Source organism: Balaenoptera ricei, chromosome 4 (genome assembly GCF_028023285.1).
Source record: "Balaenoptera ricei isolate mBalRic1 chromosome 4, mBalRic1.hap2, whole genome shotgun sequence".
Taxonomy (NCBI): domain Eukaryota; kingdom Metazoa; phylum Chordata; class Mammalia; order Artiodactyla; family Balaenopteridae; genus Balaenoptera; species Balaenoptera ricei.
In genome coordinates, this window is record NC_082642.1 from 3,178,817 (window position 1) to 3,199,771 (window position 20,955).

The window sequence follows — 20,955 nt, forward strand, 5'->3', positions numbered from 1 at the left end:
AATATTGATTCTTCCAATCCAAGAACATGGTATATCTCTCCATCTATTTGTATCATCTTTAATTTCTTTCATCAGTGTCTTATAGTTTTCTGCATACAGGTCTTTTGTCTCCCTAGGTAGGTTTATTCCTAGGTATTTTATTCTTTTTGTTGCAATGGTAAATGGGAGTGTTTCCTTAATTTTTCTTTCAGATTTTTCATCATTAGTGTATAGGAATGCAAGAGATTTCTATGCATTAATTTTGTATCCTGCCACTTTACCAAATTCATTGATTAGCTCTAGTAGTTTTCTGGTGGCATCTTTAGAATTCTCTATGTATAGTATCATGGCATCTGCAAAAAGTGACAGTTTTACTTCTTCTTTTCCAATTTGTATTCCTTTTATTTCTTTTGCTTCTCTGATTGCTGTGGCTAGGACTTCCAAAACTATGTTGAATAATAGTGGTGAGAGTGGGTATCCTTGTCTTCTTCCTGATCTTAGAGGAAATGCTTTCAGTTTTTCACCATTGAGAATGATGTTTGCTATGGGTTTGTCATATATGGCCTTTACTGTGTTCAGGTAGGTTCCCTCTATGCCCACTTTCTGGAGAGTTTTTATCATAAATGGGTGTTGATTTTGTCAAAAGCTTTTTCTGCATCTATTGAGATGATCTTATGGTTTTTATTCTTCAGTTTGTTAATATGGTGTATCACATTGATTGATTTGCATATATTGAAGAATCCTTGCATCCCTGGGATAAATCCCACTTGATCATGGTGTATGATCCTTTTAACATGTTGTTGGGTTCTGTTTGCTCGTATTTTGTTGAGGATTTTTGCATCTATATTCATGAGTGATATTGGTCTGTAATTTTCTTTTTTTGTAGTATCTTTGTCGGTTTTGGTATCAGGGTGATGGTGGCCTCATAGAATGAGTTTGGGAGTGTTCCTTCCTCTGCAATTTTTTGGAAGAGTTTGAGAAGGATGAGTGTTAGCTCTTCTCTAAATGTTTGATAGAATTCCCCTGTGAAGGCATCTGGTCCTGGACTTTTGTTTGTTCGAAGATTTTTAACCACAGTTTCAATTTCATTACTTGTGATTGGTCTGTTCATATTTTCTGTTTCTTCCTGGTTCAGCCTTGGAAGGTTATACCTTTCCAAGAGTTTGTCCATTTCTTCCAGGTTGTCCTTTTTTTTCGCATAGAGTTGCTTGTAGTAGTCTCCTAGGATGCTTTGTATTTCTGTGGTGTCTGTTGTAACTTCTCCTTTTTCATTTCTAATTTTATTGATTTGAGTCCTCTCCCTCTTTTTTAGATGAGTCTAGCTAATGGTTTATCAATTGTGTTTATCTTCTCAAAGAACCAGCTTTTAGTTTTATTGATCTTTGCTATTGTTTTCTTTGTTTCTATCTCATTTATTTCTGCTCTGATCTTTATGATTTCTTTCCTTTGGCTAACTTTGGCTAACTTGGGGTTTTGTTTGTCTTCTTTCTCTAGTTCCTTTAGGTGTAAGGTTATTTGAGGTTTATTTGAGGTTTTTCTTGTTTCTTGAAGTAGGCTTGTATTGCTATAAACTTCCCTCTTAGAACTGCGTTTGCTGCATCCCATAGGTTTTGGATCATCATGTTTTCATTGTCATTTGCCTCTAGGTATTTTTTGATTTCCTCTTTGATTTCTTCAGTGATCTCTTGGTTATTTAGTAACTTAGTGTTTAGCCTCCATGTGTTTGTGTTTTTTACGTTTTTTTCCCCTGTAATTGATTTCTAGTCTCATAGTGTTGTGGTCAGAAAAGATGGTTGATATGATTTCAATTTTCTTAAATTTACTGAGGCTTGATTTGTGACCCAAGATGGGATCTATCCTGGAGAATGTTCCATGCACACTTGAGAAGAAAGTGTAATCTGCTGTTTTTGGATGGAATCTCCTATAAATATCAATTAAATCTATCTGGCCTATTGTGTCATTTAAAGCTTGTGTTATTAATTTTCTATTTGGATGCTCTGTCCATTGCTGTAAGTGAGGTGTTGAAGTTCCCCACTACTATTGTGTTACTGTCGATTTCCTCTTTTAGAGTTGTTAGCAGTTGCCTTATGTATTGAGGTGCTCCTATGTTGGGTGCATATGTATTTATAATTGTTATATCTTCTTCTTGGATTGATCCCTTGATCATTATGTAGTGTCCTTCCTTGTCTCTTGTAACATTCTTTATTTTAAAGTCTATTTTATCTGATATGAGTATTGCTACTCCAGCTTTCTTTTGATTTCCATTTGCATGGAATATCTTTTTCCGTCCCGTCACATTCTGTCTATATGTGTCCCTAGGTCTAAAGTGGGTCTCTTGTAGACCGCATATATATGGGTCTTGTTTCTGTATCCATTCAGCAAGCCTGTGTCTTTTGGTTGGAGCGTTTAGTCCATTCATGCTTAAGGTAATTATCGATATGTATGTTTCTATGACCATTTTCTCAATTGTTTTGGGTTTGTTTTCGTAGGTCCTTTTCTTCTCTTGTGTTTCCCACTTAGAGAAGTTCCTTTAGCATTTGTTGTAGAGCTGATTTGGTGGTGCTGAATTCTCTTAGCTTTTACTTGTCTGTAAAGCTTTTGATTTCTCCATCGAATCTGAATGAGGTCCTTGCCAGATAGAGTAATCCTGGTGGTAGGTTCTTCCCTTTCATCACTTTAAATATGTCATGCTACTCCCTTCTGGCTTGTAGACTTTATGCTGAGAAATCAGCTGTTAACGTTATGGGAGTTCCCTTGTATGTTATTTGTTGTTTTTCCCTTGTTGCTTTCAACAATTTTTCTTTGTCTTTAAGTTTTGCCTGTTTGATTACTGTGTGTCTCGGTGTGTTTCCCCTTGGGTTTATCCTGTATGGGACTCTCTGGACTTCCTGGACTTGGGTGGCTATTTCCTTTCCCATGTTAGGGAAGTTTTCGACTATAATCTCTTCACATATTTTCTCGGGTCCTTTATCTCTCTCTTCTCCTCCTGGGACCCCTATAATGCGAATGTTGCTGCCTTTAACATTGTCCCAGAGGTCTCTTCGGCTGTCTTCATTTCTTTTCATTCTTTTTTCTTTATTCTTTTCCGCAGCAGTGAATTCCACAATTCTGTCTTCCAGGTCACTTATCCGTTCTTCTGCCTCAGTTATTCTGCTATTGATTCCTTCTAGTGTATTTTTCATTTCAGTTATTATATTGTTCATCTCTGTTTGTTTGTTCTTTAATTCTTCTAGGTCTTTGTTAAACATTTCTTTCATCTTCTCGATCTTTGCCTCCATTCTTTTTCCAAGGTCCTGAATCATCTTCACTATCATTATTCTGAATCCTTTTTCTGGAAGGTTGCCTATCTCCACTTCATTTAGTTGTTTTTCTGGGGTTTTATCTTGTTCCTTCATCTGGTACATAGCCCTCTGTCTTTTCATCTTGTCTATCTTTCTGTGAATGTGGTTTTTGTTCCCAGGCTGCAGGATTGTAATTCTTCTTGCTTCTGCTGTCTGCTCTCTGGTGGATGAGGCTATCTAAGAGGCTTGTGCAAGTTTCCTGATGCGAGGGACTGGTGGTGGGTAGAGCTGGCTGTTGCTCTGGTGGGCAGAGCTCAGTAAAACTTTAATCCAGTTGTCTGCTGATGGGTGGGGCTGGGTTCCCTCCCTGTTGGTTTTTTGGCCTGAGGCGACCCAACACTGGAGCCTTCCCAGGCTCTTTGGTGGGGCTAATGGCGGACTCTGGGAGGGCTCACGCCAAGGAGTATTTCCCAGAACCTCTGCTGCCAGTGTCCTTGTCCTCACGGTGAGACACAGCCACCCCCCGCCTCTGTAGGAGATCCGCCAACACTAGCAGGTAGGTCTGGTTCAGTATCCTCTGGGGTCACTGCTCCTTCTGCTGGGTCTTGATATGCACACTACTTTGTGTGTGCCCTCCAAGAGTGGAGTCTCTGTTTCCCCCAGTCCTGTTGAAGTCCTGCAATCAAATCCTGCTAGCCTTCAAAGTCTGATTCTCTAGGAATTCCTCCTCCTGTTGCCAGACCGCCAGGTTAGGAAGCCTGACGTGGGGCTCAGAACCTTCACTCCAGTGGGTGGACTTCTGTGGTATAAGTGTTCTCCAGTTTGTGAGTCACCCGCCCACCAGTTATGGGATTTGATTTTATTGTAATTGCGTACCTCCTACCGTCTCATTGTGGCTTCTCCTTTGTCTTTGGATGTGGGGCATCTTTTTTGGTGAGTTCCAGTGTCTTCCTGTCGATGATTGTTCAGCAGTTAGTTGTGATTCTGGTGCTCTCTGCTTTCGCAAGAGGGAGTGAGAGCACGTCCTTCTGCTCCGCCATCTTGAACCAATCCTCGCGTCTGGCTTTTCATTTTTAAGGTACCTTTTGTCTTTCTGTACATGCTGCCTGGTTACTGTTATTTCTAAAATGCAGCTGAGGCACTTGTCTACCCAGAGACTCTCAGCGACTCCACACCTCTTGACTTCTTGCTTTCAGGCACCTACACAACCTGTTCCCAAAGTACTTTTCCAACTTTATCTGCCACTACCCCCCTTCATGAACTTCTGCTCCAGGAAAACGAATCTGTTCCTATGTTTATAAAACACGCTTTGCTAATGTAAAACCTTTACTACAGTGATGGATGACATCTCTTCATCACTGTTGAAGTTTTAGTTACCATACAGAGTCCCCCCTGTTCTTTGAGGTCTTCCTGGTCAGTCAGGCAGGAACGCCATGTTCCTTCTCAGAACCACTGTTGTGCTGGTCATTTGTACTTTTGCAGGCAGCTGTGCGGACCTGGGTAGGATGTTTGGGGACATGCCTTTGTTAGCCTAATGGATCTTTGTTCCTGATGTCAAAGGCCAGCTCTTTTCCACCTCTGCATCTCCTGCAGGACCTGAGGGCCTCCAGTGAAGTGGAGTGCCTCATTCACTGGGTATATTAAAGATATTCATGCATGAGATATTAATACAGGGAAATTCAATAACCTATTCTGATGTAGCTTTTTTTTTTCCCCAATTTCCCTTTGTATTTATATTGCTTTGCTCTTATAAGATTTTGTGAAAATGAATGCATTACTGAAAAACTGCCCATTCTCTTGTTTAAATATAATGACCTCTTAGTAACAAATTTGCAAGTGGAAAAATGGGTCTTAAAATTTTGGTGAGGACTAGGGACATTGTTCTGGTGGAGGAGCGCCCCTTCCTTGCCTTTGGGTGGGTTGGCCTTTGGCAAGTGGCTGAAGAGTTTATGGAAGGGTGTTGGACGTAGGGGGAGGGGGAGGGAGTTGAGAAGGGGAGAAGCAGTGAACAGAGCCTGGGCCGTTGGTTTCAGGTAGAACAAGGGGGCCAAAAAGCTGCACTAAGCAGACTTCTAGGAAATCTGGATCCCTTGATCAATTAAACATTGTGTAAATTATCCCCCAGACATGGGCAGAGCTTTGTTATCCAAAACACTTCAAATTAGTTGTGATCTTAAGGTAATTACAGTGATGAGTCATGGCACAGATCAGTAGTGAATTCCCTCCAATTACATAGTGGGGCAGAGATAGGAAAGAAATTTTATCTCAGAATAATCCTCCTTTCCAAAGATTTCCATAGCACTTTTTTCCCTTCAGTGAAGGAAGTGATTTGTTTTAAATAGCATATTCTTGTTCAAATTTCCCTATGTAGGTACAGAAAACTTATTCTCCCAAAACTTTCCCTGGCCTTCCCTCTAGTGAAAGTGTAAAGTTGTGTGGGGAGAAGGACTTAGGAGCCCTGAGTTGGAATCCTGCCTCAGTTCTTTGCTAGCTTTGTAACCTTGATCAACTTATTTCTCTAAACATCAGATTCTGTGTCTCTGAAATGGGAATGATAATAAGACTATAGGGTTGTTAAAGGTTGAATGCAGTCATAGTCATCATTATTTTATGGGATTGGTGGAGGGCTGGTGGGAGAAAGACAAAAAATGGTACAATAAGCTTAACTTCTTACAGGTAATTGAGAGAGAGAGATTATAGCAGCAGTGTTGGCTTGAGTGAAGGCTGTGTTCTAAGTGATTCTGTGTTCCTTAAGGGAAATTATTTCCACTGTTTAATTCTTCACAGAATAACGGGACCACTGAGCATCAAGTGGAATCTTTCATAAGGAAAAAACTGGAGTCGCTGTTAAAAGAATCTCAAATTCGAGACAAGGAAGATCCTGATAGTTTCACAGTGAGGGCACTACTGAAGGCCACGCATGAAGGCTTAAATGCACACCTGAAGCAGGTATACATTTCCCTCTTGTACTTGTCCTTCAACAGGAAAAAGAAAGCACCTCATGCTTTGTTTCTGATCATTTGTCATTTGTGGAAGGCTTCTCCAGTTTATTCCATTTCTATCCTCATATTGCTGGAAAAATGAGAATCTCCTCCTGCAAAATGGAGAGAAATAGTGAATAATAGATTAAAGTGCATGGGTGGGTGTAGAAATGATTCGTATACTCCTTCACTGGGACCCTCAGGACAAAGCCCAGTGCCCCTGCATTCACCTTCCCCACTTGTGCTCAGGTGAGGGTGGGACTCATTCAGGCGGCCTCCATGCCCTGTTGATCACACCTTCTGAATGTGTATGTCTGTCCACTTCTTCTCCACGGCTGTGTCCTAATTCAGGCCAGTGTTAACTCTCACTTAGACTTCTCTTGCCCTCTTTAAATCTAACCTTCACTCTGAAATCAGGATGATGTTTTAAAAATGCAAATCTGAGCATGTCACTCCACTGTTCAAAATTTTTCAGTAGCTTCCTGTTATGCTTGGGATAAATTACAAACTAACTGGGCTTTCAGGGAACTACATAATTCCATCCTTGCTTACCTCTCCTGTCTCAGATCTCCCCATTTTCCCTGTTCACACCACCACCCACGATGTCACACCAGCCACAGCCATCTAAATGCCATGGTCTTCCTCACAGTCCATTTCCTCTGCCTGGAACTCTCCATTTCCACATCTACTCTGGCTAACTCCTACTTAGGCTTTTAAATTCCAGCATCAATGTGGTATTCTAAATGAGTCCTGCCTTGACCCCTAGGTTAGGTTAGCTATCCCTTTTATATTGTTGATGGTAGCCTGTTATATCTTCTTTTTCAAGAAGTTTTTTTTTTTCTTACACATTTGCAATTATTTGTTCAATATCTGTCTTCTCAACTAGACTGTAGATTCTATGAAGGCAGGAACCATGTCAGTCTTGATAACCATTGTTTTCCTGACTTGTATAGTGCCTGGGACTTGGTATGACCTTCATATATAGTTGCTGAGTGAATGAATGGTTTGGGCTCTGGCTGAGGTTTTTATTCTGCATTCTAATAAAAATATCATAAATGGGCAAGGAAGAGGGATAGTGGGTTTACTGATGTTATCATGGCAGGACATTGAGGGCATGTATTCTGGACCAGAGGAGATCCATGTGGTCACTGGCTTAGCTGATAGCAGCCTCCCCTGCTACTCTCGCCTATCCTCCAGGGCTCAGAGCTCCCCAGGCAGAGGGAAGATCATCACTTTTGGATCTGAGCAACCACTCAGCTTTGGTGGTAACTTTCTAGACTCTACAGAAGTCCAGCCATTCAAATGCCGGGCTGTTTCTCAGGTCTGTTTAGTTTCCAAACATAGAAAACCTAATTCAAAATGGCTTAAATAATGAAGAAAGGTGTTGGGTTAGGTAAGTGGCAAGTTCATTTGCAGAGTGGCCTTCAAGGTGGGCTTAATTCAGAGGCTCAGCAGGGTCATCAAAGACCTGTCTTTCTCTTCTACCTACCACGTGATTAGCTTCATCCCATGTCGGTTCCCCCTCTCCTGGTGGTTGCAGGGTGACTGCCAACAGGCCCCTGAGCTATGTGTTTCTTGGTCCAAGTCCAGAGAGAGTGAGACAGTGTATGTGCCTCATCCAACAAACCAGAGTTTGTGCTGAGCGCTGGTTGGGCATCTTAGCTCATGTGCCCACCCCTGAGTTGATCCCCATGGTGGCCTTGCATATGTGTCCTTCTTGGAACAGTAATCTGGCAAGGGCGTAGGATACCACTGGCTTGCTGATGCCAATGAGAACTTACCCCTGGAACTGGCACCAAGGTCTGCCCCTCTGAAAATGCATTCTGCCCCTGCATGCTGGAGAGGCAGAATGGAATGTTGGGAGACAACCAAAATGTCAGTTACAGCATTACTGCCCTTACAGTTTATCATACAATTTTGAATTTTCTTAAACATTTCTATAAATACCAGTAAGCCTCTCCCTTTCCTCCCTGACCCTCCAGCCTCTTAGTTTAAACCACACAAAGTCTGTAAAATCACATTCGGTTAACCCAGCTTGATTTCTGCTTCTTCTTCCCTGGTGAACTCTCTTTGGCTAATCTGGGCCAGTCACTTCCCCTTATGCTTTTGGAGAAGTCTTTGCTCCATCCTAGATCATTCCAACTGGAAAGACAACAGCAGGTCTTGGGGATTTTTGAAGAAACAAATCAAGCCCATCTTTCTTTTTATGGAAGAGATCCTAATGGTAATTTCCCCGTCAGGTAAGATGGTAAGGGACTTCAAATTTCAGAGATGTAGTAGGACAAAACTCATCCTCCTTTTTCTTATTTTTTACTCTCCCTTAAACCTGGGTGACTGCAAGAACGTATCAGACTTGCAGAAACTAAATGGAGCCTGCAACTTTAATAAACTGGACTACGAAGTGTTACGGTTTTTAACCCTGCTGTTGTGTTAGTTTTAAAGTATGGTTTTGGTTCAGTGGCAAGCAAAGACAAGTTACTGTTGAGACAAGTCCATCTGCATCAGATACATATGCACATGTAGAGCCGAGGTTGAGAATGTGCTGTGGGGTTCAGGACAGCTCGTCACTTCCCCTCCCTTCCCTCCTGGATCGTCACTCAGCAGTGCAGTCCTGTGTGCTACTGGTGCCAGCTTTTTCCTGGAGATCCCCGAAGTAAAATAAAAATGAAATTCTCATCCTTCACGCTGGAAGAACTTAGTAGAAGGATGCCTGCCTTCTTTAGAGTTCTGAATTCACTTCTTTGTTGACATCCCAGCTACAGCCATCTGGGTAGCCTTAATTATTCCTTCCATGAACTTTTGCACTCTGCTGCTGTCCCTCTCCCTCCCGTCTCTCGTTTATACCACTACCATAGCGATATTTCAGAAACATGCATCTGATCACATCACTCTCCTATTTTAAACCATTCAAATGCTCTTCATAGTTTGGAGGATAAAGCTCAAATTGAAAGCTATAGCCCAAAAGATCCTTTCTCCATCATCTGACCCCAGCTCTGATTTGTCCACTAATGTGTGTGTGTACAGTACAAATACACAACCCAACCCCTGCCTTTCTTTGTTTCCTGGAAGGTGCCATGTTCCTGGCACTTGGCCTTTGTGTTTGCTTCTTTCTTGGCCACGGCACACTTCCTCTTCCTCACTTCATGTAGATAATGTCTACCTATCTTCTGGCTTCAGCTTTCGTAACATGTCCCTTTAGAAGTCCTCCTTGATCCTCAAGTCTAGGTAGATGGCCTTCCCGTGTCCTCAGGCAGTACCCTGAACTTTCCCCGTCATAGTCTTATTATAGTGTGCTATGATCATTTGTCTCCATCATAAGAGTGCAAGCCCAGGGAAGACAGAGTCTACATCTCTCTTGCTTGCTGTCTCCCTTGTATTCATGTCGAGTTCCTAGCACAGTGTTTGATCCATAGATTCAATGAAAGATGCAGTGCTGATGCTCAAGGAGAGGTCAAATTGGGGAGAGAGATCTGTGTGCATTCCTCTGGTACATAAAGAAGGAGTGTAGATTGGGGAGGGGGAGAAAGCCAGAGAGGAGACAGAACTACACAGAACCCCTGTTTTATCACCAACTAGCTTTGTAACTTTGGGCATATTATCTAACTTCACTATACTTCTGTTTTTCTTATCTGCAAAACTAGGATTTTAATTATACTTATCTCCAGGGATGGTTGTATATATTAAGTGAGAATATATGTAATACACTTAGCATAATCCTTGGGGCATAGCAGGTGCCTATTAAAATGGATGACCTTGTACCTCAACTTGCCTGGGGCAACCTCACTTTATACCTATTGTCCCAGCGTAATTATTAAAGGTGCCCCATTTCACTCTTTTTTAAAAAAATAAATTTATTTATTTAATTTATTTATTTTTGGCTGCGTTGGGTCTTTGTTGCTGCTAGCGGGCTTTCTCTAGTTGGCAGTGAGCGGGGGCTACTCTTCATTGCGATGTGCAGGCTTCTCATTACGGTGGCTTCTCTTGTTGCGGAGCACGGGCTCTAGGTGCGCGGGCTTCAGTAGTTGTGGCTCATGGGCTCTAGAGCGCAGGCTCAGTAGTTGTGGCGCATGGGCTTAGTTGCTCCACGGCATGTGGGATCTTCCCAGACCAGGGCTCGAACCTGTGTCCCCTGCATTGGCAGGCGGATTCTTAACGACTGCGCCACCAGGGAAGCCCCCATTTCACTCTTAAGAGTCCTGTTTTGGACAATAGATGACACGGTCTCCCTACTAATAGATGAGCTACTAGAACTGGAGAGGAACTCAGAGGTTAATTGGTCCATTCCTCCCCCATGTCACAGATAAGAGGACTGAGGTCAAGAGGTGGGTGTTTGCCCCAGAGGAGCAAGTCTTTAGCACAGAATGGGTGCTGGAATCTCCTATGTTTTGCTTCACTTATTAATCCCTCTCCTTCCATCTGATTCTGAGTCCCAGGGTATTTCTTATGTGTTCAGCTTCTGTTTCCCATCAATGTATTGATGTATATAATTTCCTGCTTAGACTTAAATCCATCAGAATGACTCTCATTCACCTTAAAACACCCTTTCAATTCTCTGTTCTTCAGACTGAATAAGCCTAGTTCTGTAAAACTTTTCTAATAGGTTAAAAATAATATTTTAAATCACCTTAAAAAAAAAAAAAAGAGATGGGGGACCTGTGGCTACATGGTGGCAGAACTGGGTCTCCTAACTTGAAGAGCAGTGTTACTTCTATGACCATATCTTACTACTTTCTTAATTCTAGGGATTTTGAATAGTTAATGATCAGCTTTAATTGATCTGCAAAGGCAGTCAATATATATAAACCAGTCAACTAAAATTACCCTGTAAACCTGCCACCCACCCTCCTCCAGTATTTTCTGAACTGCCTTTTCCCCAACCCAGTTCTCACTGTTCCCCCTCCCCATCCCGCATTGCATCTTTGATTAGTTTCTATGGATATATGTAGATGCCCTCCCTGACCTTTTGATTTTGGGTGGTTTTGCTCACCTACATTTATTCCATTTATGAGATTATCTCTGTTCAGCTGAAAGTCCTGGGAGGGCGGGGCCTATTGGTCTCCTCTTACATCACGTAATTAGCAGTGAATCACCTAATACATATTTTTAGGGATGACAATTGGAAAAGAGTCTAAACCCTTTTAGCAGAGTGGTCCTTCTGTCCCCTAGAGTAAAGAGATCTCTAGCCTGGAAAATTAATTCTCATGAGGAGGAATTCAGAATCTACAATACATCTTTCCTATGCTCACCACAGAGGGAATGATTTTAATGAACAGATAAGCTCTGTTGCAGTTTACTTAAAGAAAAACAATCTTATTGCCTCATAGATATACTTGGATTTTATTTATTTTTAATGCTTCCAAATTCTAAATAGTAATTAAGTGATCAGTCTGATTAGTTTTTTTTAGTCAACTGAATTGGCTGTTAATGACTTTTGGCCATTTTTCAAAATTAAATCTACTTTTAACTGAAGATGCTTTATTCCCCCTCAGGGCATTCAAAAGACTACATCCTGTGCTGTAGAGAGCCTTGTGAACAGGCATTAGAGAGGCCTGCATGCCTGGGCATTACTGAGAGGTCCTTGACCCCAGCTTTGGGGAGCTGTTGGCAGCTGCCGTCTCCTGGTGATGCCCAGGTCTCTCTGTGTAGCGTCCCCCCTGTCTCAAGGCAGACACAGCCACCTTCAGGGAAGTGGAGGGTAGAGCAGGACCTGCTGGCTGCCCACCTGGAGATGGAAGGAGAGAGGGACTCCATGCCCTTCCACCAGAACTAAGGAAAAAACAAAAGCAAAGAAGAAAAATAGTCATGTTATGCTTTATTTACTCAGCATCCAGATGTGAAGGAAAGTGGAAAGAAAACACATGGACGATCCCTCATGACCAACTTCGGAAAACATAAGGTACGAATTAAGAAAGATAAGTGTGCATAATTCAGGTAATTTAAAGAGTCTAGAAGGTGACAGGAGACTATCATCATGACCTTGGAATAACTGCAGATTTCTCAAAGAGGACCCCAGAAAAGGAAAAAGTTGATAATTAAACTATTTTAAAATTTAAGAACTTCTGTTCATCAGAAGTATCAAAGAGCAAATAGCATACTGGGAAAGAATATTTTCAATATTCTATACAAGTCCACAAAGGATTTCTTTCCTGAATATATAAAGAATTCCTATAAATCAATAAAAAAGGCACACTAATTTTAAAAAAACAAGCAAAAGACTTAAGTGAACTTCACAACAGAAGATATCCAACTGGCTAATATGGAAAAGGTTCTCCCCCTTATCAGTCCTCTGGGAAATGCAAACTAAAATGATGATGAGATTCCGTGTATACCCACCACAACAGCAAACATAAAGAGATTGACAACACCATGTGTTAGTGAGGATGCTGGGCAACTTGAACTCTCATCAACTGCTAATGGGAACCTGCCTTTGTGCAGCCACTTCCACACACTGTTTCCCAGTACCAACTAAAGCCACTCTATGAACCATGTCTTATCAGTTCCATTGTTAGGTGTGTGTCATGAGACTGAAACAACGATATTTACAGGGACATTAGTTGCAGTAGTACAAACGGGAGACAGTTCAAATGTCCATCAGCATTAGAAAGAATAAAAATTGTGGCGTATTCACATAAGGTAATATTTATCAGCAATGAGAATGACAAAATTACAACTACATGCAATAGTGTGATCTTTGTAAACATGACATTGAGCAAAAGAAGCCAGACCCGAGAGAGTACATACAGTTTGAGTCCATTTATATGAAGCTCAAAAACAGGCAAAAAAAAATCTATGGGATAAACGTCAGGATAGTAGTTACCTTTGGGGAGAAGGTGATGACCAAACAGGAGAATCTGAAGGCTTTGGGGCAGATAATATTCCATTTCCTCATTTGGGTGGTTTCACTTTGTGGAAAGCCATCATGCTGTACACATGATTCTTGTGCTTTTCTAAGTATATGCTTTACCTTCAATAAAAAGGTAAAACATGTTAAACAAGAAGTCATTTATTGAATGATGAACTTTATGCATGAGGTTTCTCCGAGGCCATTTCTTGTACTTTAATGAATGTTGTATCTGGAATTTCCTGCCCCATCAATAGGATAATTTATTAAAAGGTTGGACAAAATAGTCATAATAAACTGAAAACAACCAAAATGTTCTCCCATAAAGACTGCTTAAGTAAATCATGATTCATTCACACAATGGACAACAATTATGCAGCCATTAATAGATGATCACTCTGACGAGCTCAACATGCAAAACATTAAATAAAAAAGTAACATGAAAAACTGATTATGTCGTATGTTAACTGTGATAAGATGTGTCAAAACTGTATGTAAAGAAAATATATCATCACTTCTCCAAATATCTGTCACTGGCGATTCATTACTTATTTCTACTTTCTGCATTTTATATTTTAAAATGAACCTGGGAAAGACAGATTTATTATTGTAACACCTCAAATTACTAACTGTATGCGGAATTGGAGAATATTTCATTTCTTGATGACAACCACTCATTTAAATTAAAATTATTTTCCAAAGTAAAGCTTTTAGGGAGTACCTTTGCTACTATAGAATTAGAATTTATTATGTCTCAAGTCATAAGAGTGAACATTTACAAGACTATTTATAGGTTATTTAAATAAGTATTAATAGTATTTTAAATTGAAAGTTAATATTATGTGGTTTACAGAATGACTTTCCATGTCATCTCATTTAATCATCACAAAAATAATAATCCTTTAAAACAGATGTTTTTGTCCTACCCTTTAAAAAAGCACAGTAGGAAGCTTGAGAGATTAGCCAATTTATCCGCTTGGTGAGAGGCCAATCTGGAACATGAAATCATCAGATGCCTGGGTCCATGCCATGTGCACTGAAGTTCTCAAGGCATAAATAAGACGTAAAAATGTTCTAGACTAAATTGGCGCCTTGCTGTCAGTGCAGTAGAGTTGAATGTGTTTATGCCAACAGTGTAGTTTGATTTTTTTATTTGTTGAGAATGAGAAAATCTGGAAGTTGATTTGGTTCCATGGTAATGTGGGGATGGAGTCCCTTTCCTTTTCTAAGCCACATTCCCAAAATGTCCAGGGTACTCTGTCTAAAAGTCTTACCTTTGTTTGTAGAAGCTGTAATTTTGGTGGCAAGTTTTTCTGCAATTACTAGGGCCCCTCCCCATCATTTGTACTGTTGAGGTGTGTGTTGCCAAATATTAGGGTTATCTCCAATGTGGTGGGGATGAAAGTGCATCATTCCTAAGAGGTTTTATGTCTAACAGCTAATCTGTCCAAAGACACCAAGTTAGTCCTACAGTCTTTCAGCCTGACTCCTGTAGGTAACAATTTTTATTCTGCTCTAGAAATTAAAATGGGTCAAAGTCTCAAATGAACAGTTTGATTTAGATGGGTTTTTGAGTGCATACTGAACAAAAGCAGGAGTGGTAGTTATTCATTTAAAAATTACTACTTGTCTTTTTTATCAAATCTGCCTTTTATAAGTAAGTCAAAAGGAATAGTGAGCTTCCTATATAAGAGGACACTTTATCCATTATAATCGTTTAAATAGATATTACAACTTTAACCCTACACCTCGTGGAGACCTTCAATGCATGACTAATAGTCTTAAGACCTACATTTAATGTGGCTTAGAAGTCAAGGTTAGAGCATGAAACCCTCAGTTTTGCCTTGATATTTTAAGATAATTTGAGCCACAGACATGCTTATTATTGATGGTGAGGCAAGCTGCAATATTTGGTCAGTTGTTTTTCTCCAAGTAATTGTCCTTGTGTGTGTGTGTGTCTATTTTAAAGCTCATTTCTCCGTATGTCGTAGATGTACCTGATGCGCTGAGTTTGTGTTAAGTGAACTCTGATTTTTCCGGCAGAAAACCACAAAATCACGGTCTAAATCTTATAGTGCTGATGAGGAGGAGGACACACAGCAGAATCCTGGCAAGGAGACCGGCCAGCTGTACAGGTGAGAAAGCTCTCCATGTTTCTTGCTCAGGCTCCTGGGGCCTCTCCATCCACATCAGCTTGGCTGTACTTGTACGTGTCTAGAAAATCAGATTGCAAGGTAAAGAGCTCTGCAGTGGCACATGTGAAGATCAACAGGATGTGAGATTATAAAACATGTAGGGGACTTGTGCTGCCTGGCACACAGTGAGCTCTTAATAAATGCTGGCTGTAGCAGTTGTCAGGTAAAAGATATCTTCAGGGAAGAGAGAGGGACCTCATGAACTAGTACAGAGGGGCTCTCACAGGAGACTGAAGGAGAAGATAGATGACAAGAACATGTTAAGAGTCAGGGATCTGAAACCAGCCAGACTTCAAACTCTTGTTCCTCCAACTTTAAGACGGGGCAAGTTAGGCTCCTCATTTGTATCTATTTCTTAGGGTCATTGTAAGGATTAAAGGAATTAAGCTATTTAGCTTGATGAGCCCTACTCCAATTAACTAAGTGCTCAAAAATATTAGCTGCTGTTTTCTTTATTATTGCCAGTAGAATTCGGGATGAGTAAAATGGCCATAATTTTAGAACCCAAATTGTGACACATGATTTGATACAGGATTTTCTGGCAAATTATGTATACAGTAAGTCTCACAAAGGAATGTAAATTATATCCTTCATAGATAGATAGATATACAAACATGTGCACATGTACACACACACCCCTCTGTGACTTTATCAAAAGACTGAAACTAAACGAAATTGGAGGCATAGAGGTCCTATAGGAATGAATCACATTTAGTGTTCAATTAAATTTTATATTTGAACTTCACTCCAACAGAATGTCCATACATAAAATAGTAACTAATTAGTAAGGGCAAAGGAGATGTGCATGGTTCCTACCCTTAGGGTACAGAAAATTCAATATGTAGTTACAGTAAAGGATATAAGAGAAATAGAATTACCTTCCAGGAGACCTCTGCTGTGAATGTTCTCAAATATAAGTTTGAGAAAGGCTTGACTCTGAATCATATAGCCAGGGAAGCTATCACATGAAATCACGTTGCGTGCTGCTCTTAAGTCAATTAGAGATTTCCCCTTAATAGCTATCGAGGCTCAAGCATCGATGACGGTGTCGTTTTGGGACTTCAATAAACTAATTCAATTTTAAATAAGGATTAAAAAGAGCTAACTTTATACAGAAGTTCTCTGTGTTATGGAGTGTCCTGGGAGTTTTACTTGTCATTTCTAGGCATTACCTCCCTCACATTGATTTATAATCATTTGCTTTCACAAAACCAGATTTTTACCAATGGCTAGAGAATTTCCTAATTACATGGTAAAGGAGGAACATGGACTCTTCTTCCCATTGGTTTTTATACCTGTCTATGTGCGTGTCTTCTTTCTTGGCAAAATGAGTTGTTGACACATTTTGGCCTTAATTCTTTTGTTGAATGTATATAAGTATCATTACAGTAAGAATTTTTGTCTGATTTGTTCACTATTTTATCTCCAATAGATGCTCAATAAATATTCACTGAGTGAATAAATCTATATCATCACTATCTAATTCCAGAACATTTTCATCACACCAAAAAGAAACTCTACCATTAGCAGCGACTTTCCATCTCTCTGTCCCCCAGTCTCTGGTACCAACTAATCTACTTTTTGTCTCTATAGATTTGCCTTTTCTGGACATTACATATAAATGGAATCCTACAATATTTGGCCTTTTTTGTCTGGCTTCTTTCACTTAGTATAATATTTCCAAGATTCATCCATGTTGTAGAATGTATCAGTACTTCATTCCTTTTTATTGTTGAATAATATTCCATTGTATGAATATATTGCATTTCATTTATCTATTCATTAGCTGAAGGATATTTAGGTTGTTTTCACTTTCCGGCTATTATGAATAATACTGCTATGAACATTCATTTCTAAGTTTTTATGTGGACATAGGTTATTATTTCTCTTGGGTATATACTTAAAAGTGGAATTCCTGAGTCACATGGTAACTGTTTAATTTTTTGAGGAACTGACAAACTATGTTGGCAAAGCAGTTGTACCATTTAAAATTCTCCAGCAATATATGAGCATTCCAGTTTCTCCTCATCCTTGCCAACACTCATTATTGCCTGCCTTTTTGGTTATAGCCAACCTAGTAGATATGCAGTGGTATCTCACTGTAGTTTAGTTTGCATTTCCTTAATGACTAATGTTGAGCTTCTTTTCATGTTCTTATTGGCCATTTGTGTATCTCCTTTGGTGGGGATTGAAGTTTTTAATGATTATATGTTTTCCTAGAGGAGAAAAGTGTGTCTGTGTGGGGAATGTGATAATCTGTGGAGAATTTTACTGTGGCAAAGAGTAAGTAGCAGAATTTGTAAAGTTGTAGAGCAGATCCTAGGAGTGGTTTATGGGATACAGACGATATAGACGTACAGAGAGAGTAAGTAATGGATGTTTGTCTTAAGAAGTTGAAGAATATAGAAAAAGCATAAAGAAGAAAACAAAAATCACTGTAATTATACCTCTAGAAGATAATGACTATGGAAAGTTTGGTGTATTTATCTTTAGATACAGGATTCTTGTGACTGACAGTACAGTATCCCTACTGCTTTTTAGTCCAGGTTCTCCTTCTGACAAAGCAGAGTGATTCCCTGCTAAACTCTGGTTTACTCCATAGTTGGGTAATGGTGGCAATCAAGCCCTTCACAGTAGAACTCACAAATTCAGGAGAAGAGACTGTGAATAAAGTCTGGCTGAGCGGTGAAAAAAGCCACATGAGTACGGTGTTGTGGTGGAGAGAATGCTGAACTAAAAATCACATTTGGTTTCTAATCCTGGCTCCATCAGGAGCAAGTAGGGAAGGTGGAATAACCAAAAGCCCAAACCTCTTCCAGCTCTAAAATGTCATGAGTCCTGGGTGTGTATTTTACAGGTTGGGCCGCCGAAGGAAAACCATGAAGCTCTGTCGAGAGCTCTCTGATTTGGTTGTGTACACAAACTCCGTGGCAGCCCAGGACATTGTGGATGATGGTAAGGCCTGAGTGTTTCTTCTTCTGGATACACACTCCTGACCTTTCTTTGTCAATTGTTAATTAAACTTTTGTTAATCGGATCATCAGCACACATTTCTGGAACTGTGTAGAATCCAGCTTGAGTGTCAGGAAACTGATTGCTGGTACAATGCTTAGCTTACAGGGAGGGCTCTACTGATTACTTTGCCTAATTGGCTAGAGGTCAGAGAAATTTCCAACAGGGCAGAGGAAGACTTTATTATTATTAAAAAGACAAATGTATCAGAGCAAGGTCTTCCCAGTCTTCAAACTATGGAGACTTGACCTAGTTTGATGGCCAGATCACAGATGGCTGTTCCAAGTGTGAATGACTAGAAGAAAGAGGAAATTAATTGACTAATACAACATCTTGAAACGCCCTGTATTTTCTCATTGAAAATTTTGACCTTGATGAAAATAATTTAATCCACAGATTGCAATTTTAACAACAAGAGCAGAAATTTCAGAAGCATTGACTCTTTCACAGTTTCTTACCCATCAGTTGCCGTATGTGGAGTTGAGAAATTCTAGTTACAACTGTTCTTACCCTGAGTTTCCTGCTAGCTGCTCTTTCTCTTTATCCTCTTCCTTTCTCACTTGTATTTTGTTCAGTTAATGGGTGCTTATGAAAATAAACTGTGGTCATATGGGTTTTCAATCTAATTGTAATTTTAGTGGAAGAGAAATGTACGTCAGAATCTCCCATTTTCTCGTGTCTCCGTGAAGGGAAAACAACATTGTGCTGAGTCTTATGTCCTCACAACCTCCAGAATTCTTTCCTCAGATCTTTCTTTTTTTCCCCCCATTCCACAAGTGTATCTTTTTCTATCTGCAGATTTTCTTCCCTTTGGTGTTGATTCCTTCTTTAGATGGTGACAATTATTTAAAAAAAATTAATTTCACATGTGAGACCATGAGAACCTGTAGGATTCTCAGCAAGTGAACATCACATTCTTTTCTTTTTCCAGATTCTTTTCCATTATAAGTTATTACAAGGTATTGAATTTAGTTCCCTGTGCTACACAGTAGGACCTTGTTCTTTATTTTATATATAGTAATGCGTATATATTAATCCCAAACTCCTAATTTATCCCTCCCCTTTCCTCTTTTGTAACCATAGGTTTGTTTTCTATATCTGTGAGTCTATTTCTGTTTTGTAAATAAGTTCATTTGTGTCATATTTTAGATCCCACATGTAAGTGATATCATATGATATTTGTCTTTCTCTGTCTGACTTTGCTATATGATAATCTCCAGGTCCATCCATGTTGCTGCAAATGGCATTATTTCATTCTTTTTTATGGTTGAGTAATATTCCATTGTATATAAGTATCACATCTTCTTTATCCATTCCTCTGTTAATGGGCATTTAGGTTGCTTCCATGTTTTGGCTATTGTAAATAGTGCTGCAGTGAACACTGGGGTGTGTGTATCTTTTCGAACTAGAGCTTTCATCTTTTCTGGATATGTGCTCAGGAGTGGGATTGCAGGATCATATGGTAACTCTATTTTTAGTTTTTTAAGGAACCTCCATACTGTTCTCCATAGTGGCTGCACCAATTTACATTCCCACCAACAGTGTAGGAGGGCTTCCTTTTCTCCACACCCTCTCCAGCATTTATTATTTGTAGACTTTTTGAGATGACTGTTCTGACCAGTGTGAGGTGGTACCTGAACATCACATTCTTATAGTATCTGCCCACAGCTAGAAAATAAACTCAGGAAGTATTTTAATGGAGTTAAAGGTATATTTGGTTCATAGAAATATAATTTCTACTACATGCCTTAGGTAATCATAATCCTATTAGCTTAATGGAAAATAATATTGAGGACTATTTAGTTCCTGAACTTTATCTGTTTTTGTCTTTTCTGTGTGTGTGTGTGTGTTAGCCGCAAAATAAGCAATAGATAATGAATGCATGGCTCATCCTAATGCAAAGCAACTCAACTCTATTACTCAACTCAACTCTATACTAATTGACATGTACCTAATTAGCAAGGTCATCTTACTGATAATGTGCTGTGCGTAATTTATGTAGAGAGACAGAGAAAATAGTGGTACTAATTTTAGTGCTACTCCATCTGAATGTGGTTTGTCAAAAAGACTATATTTTCTCTTATCATGTTCAAAGTATTCCTCATCAAAATCTACACATATGATCATTTTTAGTATGCTTGAGATATGTAAACTATGCTAAGTTATGTCAATAAGCTATTGATATATTTGATAAGGAAAGAGTCTATATGAGGGAAATCATCAGATTAAACACTGTAATCCTCTAATTTCTTTGCCTCCCACTTGTGTTTATGACTGTTCCACGTTGTAGAGTATAGTTGCTAGTCATTTGGCCAGTGTTTAATAACTAAGGGTGTACAACCCTAAGGACAACAAGGGCCCTGGGAGACTGTGCATGAATAAACATGCAGAGTCTGGACACAGTTCAGGCCCAGTAAGATTATAATTCTTCTCCTTTGTTTCATGGGCCATGTCCCTCAGTCTGGGTTCAGAGCACACATTGGAATGAGAATGAGACTCTGGGCAAGTTTGGATCTTTATCTAGGCTGGTCTATTCCAACAGGACCAGATGACATGGGGTGGTCATTTTGGGGCTGGGGTATGGATGTCTGGTGAAGGGGTGGGATGGGTGGGAGCATTTTAGATGTGGTACAAAAGATAGTACTGGGAGAAAAGGGTAAGATATT

At 39.8% G+C, this 20,955-nt stretch overlaps 1 protein-coding gene across 1 annotated transcript in view; it reads left to right on the plus strand.

Moving 5' to 3' along the window:
- Positions 1-20,955, plus strand: part of PLCH1 (phospholipase C eta 1) — a 238,967-nt gene that overhangs the window by 200,590 nt on the left and 17,422 nt on the right. The window contains exons 12-15 of the mRNA XM_059920073.1: positions 6,048-6,209; positions 12,066-12,137; positions 15,126-15,217; positions 18,135-18,232. Coding sequence (XP_059776056.1) covers positions 6,048-6,209; positions 12,066-12,137; positions 15,126-15,217; positions 18,135-18,232 — 424 coding nt within the window. The remainder of the gene's footprint in view (positions 1-6,047; positions 6,210-12,065; positions 12,138-15,125; positions 15,218-18,134; positions 18,233-20,955) is intronic.